This window comes from Palaemon carinicauda, chromosome 26, assembly GCF_036898095.1.
Source record: "Palaemon carinicauda isolate YSFRI2023 chromosome 26, ASM3689809v2, whole genome shotgun sequence".
NCBI lineage: Eukaryota > Metazoa > Arthropoda > Malacostraca > Decapoda > Palaemonidae > Palaemon > Palaemon carinicauda.
Window position 1 is genome coordinate 94,706,351 of NC_090750.1, and position 9,260 is coordinate 94,715,610.

The window sequence follows — 9,260 nt, forward strand, 5'->3', positions numbered from 1 at the left end:
CTTTGAATCGAGTTCCATAATCCCGAGCATTCCCTACCGCCTAAGGTCGCACCCCAGCCTACGTCCGATGCGTCTGAGAAGAGAACGTGGTTGGGAGTCTGAACAGTCAGGGGAAGACCCTATCAAAGGTTGATAAAGTCCTTTCATCCAGTCAGACCAGACTTATCTTCCGGAAACCGGGATCGAGACCGCTTCTAGCGTCTTGTCCTTTTCCAGTGAAGAGCTAGAAGAAACCGACGAGGACGGAGGTGTAGTCTTCCAAGTGACACCAATTGAACCACGGATGACAGTGTCCTAACCAGACTCATCCACAGCCTGACAGGGCCGTGTTCCTTCTTCAGCATCTTCTGGATGGATAGCAGGGCTGGGGGTTGATCGTCTTGTTCAGCCATGTCCTCATCAGAGGGTTCCTCATCCGAAACTGATGAGGAAACGGCAACGGAGTGGGCAACGTCTGACTCGCTGAATCCGGTCGCACTGGTGGATGCGTGACGGAGCCGGACACAAGATCATGGTACTGCTGCACAGTCTGTGAACTGTCAACCATGGGGAAGCGAAGAAGTACAGCGACAACCCGAAACTGTCTAGACTGTCTGGGTTGTGCAGACAACCCCTTATCGGGTTGCTGAGGTTGCCGCACTGCGTCACAACAAGTCACCTCTGTTGGTTGTTGAACGTCTACCTAGTGACACACTGAACGTTCACAACCACCTCCGAGAGTCGCTTAACGTCAACGTGCGACTGGCAACCCACACTGGGTCGCACCGGAGGAGGAACCATCTAAACTGGCGGACGTGAGTAGGATATCTCAGCGTCAACAGGGCGTACAACCAACCGGTAGGAAGGTTGTTGGCAAGAAGGTTCTTCTCCGTAAAAAATCCTCTATCAAGGACTAAGCTTGGACTGCATGTCTTGCAACAAAGCCCAAGGTCTATGGGAGCAGGTGTGGCAACAGACGGGGTTAGCGACTGAAGCGGAACCATTTACCCTCCCTGGAAGCAAGTTATGCTTTAATTAAAGTCCATAGGAGGCTAAGCAGCTTAAGGCTCCTCTCCAAATGACAGAGTCCTCAAGGGAATATCAGAAGGAGGGAGAACAGCACTTTCTCATCTACAGGAACCATGTCCGAGAAAAGCTAGGTTATCTCAGTGAGGGTTTCACTGGTGCATAAGCAGCAGACCCGAAGGCAACGTTATGAAACTGCTTGACAGTCTGTGAACTGTCAAAAACTGAACTGTCAACCACAACAGGTGCGTGAGGACATACAGCACTGGTGTATTAGTAGCAGTCCAGAAGGCAACGTCATGTAACTGTTTGACAGTCTGTGAGTTGGCAACAACCAAAGCTGTGTGGGGAAGCCTCAACTCCTGACTGACTAGTTTGCTGCGGGCGAGTGGCGGTAACCACAGTGTGTTGCGGAGGCTGACACACCGTGTCAAAACACGGCAGCTTGTGGTAGCTCACGCACGGCAACGGAGTGCTCCGTGTGTCTGTGGGAGTCAGCATACGTCTGGCAGGGTCGACTGCGCATGGGTGGAGGAGCTCTCACAACAAGAGTGTGGGAGCAGGCAGCCATGCCGGGCGCACAACCGTGGTAGGCTGTAGGCCAACGGGTGCATCGTCAACCTTCTCCGCAGTCGGAGTGTGGGAGCTGGCAACAACAAAAGCGGAGTGCTGGTGCGTGGGAGGGACTGCCGTGGGTTGCGGAGCATGCCGCATTGCGTCAAAACACGGCAGCTTGACAGCACCTTCCCACTGCTGATGCGGTAGCTCACGCATGTCAACGGAGGGTGCAGCATGAACATGCGTCTGGCAGGGTCGACTGCGCATCGGTGGTGGAGCTCTCACAGGTGGAGTGTGGGAGCTGGCAGCCGCAGTATCTGCTGAGCGCACAACCGTGGCAGGTTGTAGGTTAACAGCAGTGTCAACCTTCTCAGCACGATACTCCTGCATGAAGGAAGCAAGCTGAGACTGCATAGTCTGCAGCATGGACCACTAGGGTCTACCAAAGACGGCAACAAACGTAGCTACTGTCCGTTGTGACTGAGGGTCTAAAACAGCTGGTGCGGCAACAGACGGAGTTACTGCCTGTTGCGGTACCACCTTGCCTCTCTTGGGAGGTGTGCAGTCGTCGGATGACTGCAGCGAGTCCGAACTGACCCAGTGGCTACACCTAGGCCGTTGGACTTGCGCGGAAGGGACCGACTTGCACTTAAAGCTGCAAGATTTGGTCCATGGTTTCTGCGAGAAACCTCTTCCGCAGACGAGGAATAAATGGGCTCTCTCGTCTTTATGTGGGTGGGGCGATCACGTCGGCAACGTGTGTAGATACACCCGAAACCACCGAGGGAAACGTCTGTTCGTCGATCAAGGCCTGTGGAACCCATAAGTCCTTCGACATTACTTCTCCCCTGGGCTTGGGAGCTTGTAAGAGGTATCGGACTAGGTGAACAACTGGCACGAACAGACGAACCCTCGAACGCAACACTGTAACACTTTGCGCATATCACTTTATCACTTTTGATTTTCTGTTTGCACTTATTTCACTGAAATCGAAACTTTAAGTGATTTGTACCTGAAACACGCAATCCTATCCTTCATTAAAAGGTAGTAATTGCGAAAACAGTTTTACAATGCAACAGAAAAACATAATGAAAGATAAAGAATTCAGTGGCTGGAAAAGAGACTAAACACTAGATCAAATAAACTTCGTTTAAAATCTCTCACCGCATAAAGCCTGGGAACAAGAATAAAACTCTAGAAACGTTTTACCTTCTTCCCCTACAGCGACTAGGGAGAAGAGTAAAAAAAACGAGAACAACGTTACCCGCTTGAACGAAACGTTTATTCTCCTCTCTCTCCCTCCGTCTCTATCTCTCTCTCTCTTCTCTCTTGACTTAGAACCTGAGAGAAGAGCCCAATTATATATCGTTAAAACATATATTTGCTAAAGGAAAAAACTAAAAGGTTTCCCAAATAAAAAGTTCCTTTATTAGAATTAAAATCATTTAAGCTAAGAAAGAATGAACGAAACGCTAGAATCGGTTTACTCTTACTGCAACGTGAAACCGTGAAATACTCTCTCTCTATCGTAACGATAGAGCGCAAGTTGAACGTTCTGAACGTCAACAACTGCGGAGACTAAACAAAACGTTAGTTCATCTTTGAAAACAGTACGAGACTATCAAAGAAATTCTTTCAAAAACATTAAAATTAAAAAAAAAAGTATAAATTCTTAAAAGGAAAAGACGATATGACGGGCTCAATGTTAATTAACTTCGGTTCCAAGTAAGGACCGCCTACTATTAGGAAAGGTCGCATATAAACAAACATAAAAATTAATTTTTATAAGTTTATAATAAATGGAAAGTTAATCGAAGAGGCCTATAAAGGCAGAGAGATATAAAATAAATAGATCTATAACTTGTTAAGCAAAATTACCAAAAACCTAAACACACTTCCGTCTAAGGGAAGGGTCGGCCATTTAAAAGTGAAAGAGAGTCCATACTCTCTTCGTCACCAACACTTCCGTCTAAGGGAAGGGTCGGCCATTTAAAAGTGAAAGAGAGTCCATACTCTCTTCGTCACCATAATAAAATCTATCCAAAACGAGTTCAAGTTTTGAAATGAAGATAAAACCCCTGCATAGCAAAAGCTCAAAACTGGAATAGTGTACTTCACCAAATCGTTGTGAAAACAAATCCAGTTAGGGACGGCGTATTTAGTAGGTCTTGCCTGTGGCACGACAGAGGGAAAATTGGTTCGTTGTTGACATCGAGTACTTGAGTACCTACTTGACAGATGGCGCTGTTGATGTACACCCCCACCTGTATAGCGATCGCTGGCGTATTCCTCCCGTAGGTTTTTTCTGTCGGGCAGCAGGGATGCAGCTATATGATCATCGGGTAAGTTTGATATTGAAAAAGAAAAAGCAAAAAAAAGAATTATGCAACATATTACGTAGTACTATGTTGCTTACGTCACACGATTGTGACATCATAGAGATGGTGGAACGATCTCCGCCATCATGTTAAAGAGTAGGTTCATAAGTTTTACAGTAGGGGGAAAAAACTCCCATTCCTACCTCTGTTAAGATACAAACGTAGTTAAAGCACTAACGCTCAGTAAAAATAAAATCCAACCAGCAAAGGCTAAAAATAAATTGTACATCACCAAGATATACAGGTTATAGCGAGTGAAAAATCCAACATCTTGCCGCTAGCGTGACAGGGAATATATGAGGGTTCCTGGAATGGTTCCTAGGTACCTCGCTAGGGTGCAGGGGTGGTACACCTGGCTATCCAATCGGCGATTGGCGCGAGATTCGAATTTTCTGCCGTGACGTCAGGTACGTAAGCTATATATATAACTACCGGGTAAGTCTTATGTTTAAAAACACTAATTAGGGTTAGAAAATGTAGCAGCACATCTAATTACCACCAAAACTCAAAGCTTTGTATAGATTGACTCTATAAAAAGGGCAACAACGCAGACAGTTAGCAATGATATTTTCACATTTTTTCCTTTTGCTTTACCAACTCGTAAGTTAAGGCAGTAATGGATCTGTCACAGGCTATGATTGATACCAAGGCAATGTGATGTACGGAGGAATTAAATTGTTACTAATCCCTTACGGCTGTAATTAATGTAAATCTTGGATAAATATATGATACTGTACTCTAATTTCTAGCGAAACTGGAATTTGCTGTAAGAAATGGAAAAGTGCTGGCTAGTTTGGTATTTTTCTCTTTATGTTTAATAGGGGCTGGGGCATAACAACATACGTATTGGTCTATTGTAATGTGAAGTATGTTTTTCACTCCAAGTCCATTGTTTACATCCGAGAGACTGAAGGGGACCTTTGGTTCGTGCATTTTTTCCCATGGTTTGGGGAACTTTCTGTGCATTTACAATGACATATTTGTCAAGTGGTTTTTTTAAACCAATGAACAGCTCACAAGTACTTCTTCCTAAGTACCCAGATGTTCTTCAACAGCCATTTTTTTATCACCTTCCCCTTCAGTTTCAACTTAACCACCATCACATAAAGACGTCTCCAAGAGGGAACTTAAGTGAAGAACATCAATCTTTTTCAAAATTTAGTGTAATTTCGTTTATGACGGCAATTGATTATGGTGGAAATGCTCTGCGTTTAGTGTAAAGCTATTGTTACTCATGTGTAATTAAAAAGCAACAGCGAAATAATGCCTGAAAGGTCCAATTCTGACTTAATTTTTAGGGAAGGTCAGCATATTTTCTACTGCAAAGCTTCAGTAAAGATTGCCAAGAAAAAAAAAAAAAAAAAAAAAAAAGGAGACGGTGTCAATCATAAGGTAAGGAATTATTTGTGATTTACTTTATTATATTGGAAGGATTTATTTGTGATTTACTTTTAGTTTGGGACCTGGGAAGTGGGGGTCCGACTAGCGATTGGGTATTTGTTTACAAGAGCACGCTCTTTATTTACTCCAAAATTATGCAGTCCTGCAGCTCTCCTCTGTTTGTACAGTAATTAGGAGGGTCTTTCAATGCTGGGAAAGCAAAAAATAGCAAGATATGTTACGAGAGGGGGGAGGGGGAGGGGTTGGTTGAGGAGGTATTAAACGGCCTGGAACTGACATCATCCACATGGTCAACCAAAGAGAAGCTTTTGACATCAGCACACATTTGTTGGAGGAACGTAGAGAGTAGAGGTCCCCTTTTTGTTTTGTTTCTTGTTGTTGTCGGCTACCCCCCAAAATTGGGGGAAGTGCCTTTGGTATATGTATGTATGTATATATTTTGAATATATACCAAATGTCCGCTGACGTCACGAACTTCCCTTTAATTGACTATGTTGACGATGTCGGTTCCGGGTGGTTTAGTAACTCCTCAACCAAACCCTCCCCTCCCCCGCTGTGGAACATATCTTGCTATTTTTTTATTTCCCAGCATTTAAAGAACCTCCTAATTACTGTACAAAAAGAGGAGAGCTGCAGGAATGCATAATTTTGGAGTAAATGGAGTGTGCGCTCTTGTAAACAAATACCACCGGTTGTGACCTGGAAGGGAGGGTCCGGGGGGCTTGCCCCGGCTAAGGGCTGTGATCTGGGAACTACTGTACTAGGTTAGGTTAGGTGGGTTTGTTAAGTTCTGTGCTCCTTTTCAAAACTCTAAAGTGTTGAATAATCACGTTTTGGCCTTTTATCAACCACTTGCATGAACCATATATTTTTGCAACTGGTTATCTTGCTCTTATTTTGCATTTCTGACCATTATTATCGCTGCAAATCACTCGTTTATTACATTTCCCCACCCAAAAACCCTGAGTTTCCCAATGAACTCCCGCTGAGTCTTTATATAAGGGGGTCCAAAAACTCATGAACGGGTGGTTTGTCCCAATAATCAAGGTCATAAACGCATAGAACATAAGATAGTGAGTAGGAAAAATATATGGCTAATGTATTTGGCCAGAAATTAAATTATCATATATTTACTAACTTACTAAATCTAGCAACAGCAAATCATTTGTGATGTAGCAGATACTGACAAACATAGCCCATACATACCTCGGTGAGTACTTCAAAGAAATAAATATGTCAGGTTTTGGTTTACACGGCAGATTATTATAGAAAACTGACAAATTTTTGATCCACACGATCAACACTTTAAAAGAATAGACACTCATGTCGAGTGCACGAACACTTACTTCGAAAACAAATGGCTTGCAGTGTTACCAGATGGGTTAGTGTAAAAATCCCTCAAAACAACCCCAAAAATCCCTATTTTCACAAATATATTCTCTTCTGATCATGTAGGCTTTACTAATATAGAAATTACTCACTATAATTCATATAAACGCAAGTTAACTAATTGCAACAATATAAATGTTTACTCATCTTTGTTTCTTCTTCATAGAAACTTGTACGGAATAGGCTATTCCCACCAGACACCCAAAATCCTCAAATCTCCATAGCTGGCAACACTGATGGTTGGATTAGTTACAATATTCTCGTGAGGATTAACTTTAGATTGGTAAATGGGTCCTTTTTTCGAAGTACCTGAGATATAATTTATATTTTACGGTCACAAAATAAGATGTTAATATTTTCATTTTTTTAATTAAAGCTGTCGAACGAAATACATAATTTCTTCATTTCCTTAAGACTTGATTTTGTATGAAAATAATTCACGTGTTCACGCAAGAACTTTTTATTTTCAATTTTTTACTCTTTATTGCCTCCGCCAACGAAGTTGGAACGAGATTATGTTTAACCCCTGCTTGTGTGTGTGTGTGTGTGTGTGTGTGTGTGTGTGTGTGTGTGTGTGAACTTAAATTTATAACCTTCACCGAGTCTGTTTCACTTAACTTTATAGCTTTATCCTCGAAATTCTTCAAAACATCGGCAAATACATTTGCTAAGATTAGCTTTACCACAATCTTATTTCTATTTATATTCTGAACACCTTTATGTCACTAATTCCTAATTTCATATGATTAAACAACACATTACTAACACTTTCCATGGTCACACAAGGCGCTGTAAAATGCAGGCAAAACGAGTCTTTTCTCCTGAGAGCATGTTGTGTATTATAAGCCATCTTAACTACCCGGTTTTATGTTTTGATTAACTGCCAGTTTTGTGTTTTTCCTGGAAACGGAGGGAGACACTACGAGCCCCTAACACCCGAGGCTTAGTCGCCTCAGTGCATGCGCGTTCGCCGGCCAAGAATCTGGTTCGCCAGGTGTGTAATCTAGTGTAAATTTGCTTAAATTACAACACTGTCTTGGCACATATAACGCTGAAAACAAACCGCTAGTATCACATCACTTTTATACACTGCTGGAACAGTAGAAAAATGAGAAAGACAGGAACACTTAAAAACACGTCTTCCTTCTCTGCCCGACCAAGGTCCATTCTGTGGTAATATATGTTCAATGTAGTTTTACATTTATGCTCTCATGTACGTTGTGTTTCTCTGCTTGCATTTGCCAGCTTATTATGTTGCTATTTGTGTGTCTTCGCGCATATTATTGCTTGTGAATGTCCCTGTGTTGTGTGGCCCTTACTCTGATGTATTTGTTTGTTATTGTGCGTGTAAAGTAGTGCGTGTTGTAATAGTGGCTGTTTTTATTGTTTCAGGAGGTGACTCCAGTTTTTGTGTGCAATAAAACCTATGACAGGTTTTTCATCTTTTACAACAATTTATTGCACACAAACAAAAATTTGAGAGGCCATGGAACGGTTTCTACGTCCAGAACGCTTCGAGGCTGACCCGGATTCTGCCACCGCTGCTAAGGAGTGGACGCACTGGCTGAGGACATTCAACAACTTCTACCAAGCAGTACAGAAGACATCTCCCAGTGCAGACAAACTAATCCTACTCACCAACTACGTTGCTCCTCGAGTGTACGACTACATAGCAGACTGTGACACTTATGATAAGGCTGAGAAAGCACTGACATCACTGTATGTAAAACCTAGAAATGAGGTATTTGCTAGGCATGTCCTGGCCACACGTAGGCAGGGGTCAGGTGAGTCTCTAGACCAGTTTCTCCAAGCTCTGAAGCTCCTAGCAAAAGACTGTCAGTTCAAAGCAGTGTCGGCAGAGCAGGCGTGTGGTAACTATGTTAGAGATGCATTCATCAATGGACTTTCTTCTGGTGCCATTCGTCAAAGACTACTCGAAAATATAACTCTTAACTTGCAAACTGCTTATGAACAGGCACGCACTTTAGAGATGGCTCAGAAACATTCTGCCTCTTATACTTCTGTTGAGCCAATTACTGCTGCTGTACCTCAGCCACAAAGTCAGTCAGGTGATTCAGTGTGTTTAGAAAGTAGTGATGAAACTGCTCATCTTGCCGCCACTACTGGCGCCAATCAGTGTTTTTTTGTGGTTTGAAACGGCACCCTCGGTTCAAATGTCCTGCTAGGGAAGCTTTATGTCTAAAGCTTCGGCAGCAACACTGGCTACTGTATCTGGGGCTGCGCCTAGTAGTCTTAGTAAATCTTTGAGTTGTTTGAAAGTTAATGGTCTCCCTGCACTTATTGATACAGGAATCTCGGAAAATTTTGTGAGTCAGAAGATTGCTAAAGAAAACAACCTAATCATACTTCCTGACTACGGGCACGTCTCCATGGCTGATGCGTCTCTCTCGTCCAAAGTCTTAGGTCTTTGTTATGTGGATGTGGAGCTGCAAGGACAAATTTATCCTAGTGTAAAACTCAAAGTGCTGCCAGCCCTGTGTAGTGATGTAATTTTGGGGCATGAATTCT

The 9,260-nt window shown here is 43.0% G+C and overlaps 1 protein-coding gene across 1 annotated transcript; it reads left to right on the plus strand.

Moving 5' to 3' along the window:
- Positions 1 to 8,217: 8,217 nt before the first annotated feature.
- Positions 8,218 to 8,886, plus strand: LOC137620066 (uncharacterized). The gene has a single exon (XM_068350342.1). It carries the CDS (start codon positions 8,218 to 8,220, stop codon positions 8,884 to 8,886), a length of 669 nt encoding a protein of 222 aa, XP_068206443.1.
- The last annotated feature ends 374 nt before the right edge of the window (positions 8,887 to 9,260 follow it).

Excerpts from the sequence above, each read along its gene's own strand:
- LOC137620066 (XM_068350342.1), top strand. The coding sequence starts at position 8,218 with ATGGAACGGTTTCTACGTCCAGAACGCTTCGAGGCTGACCCGGATTCT.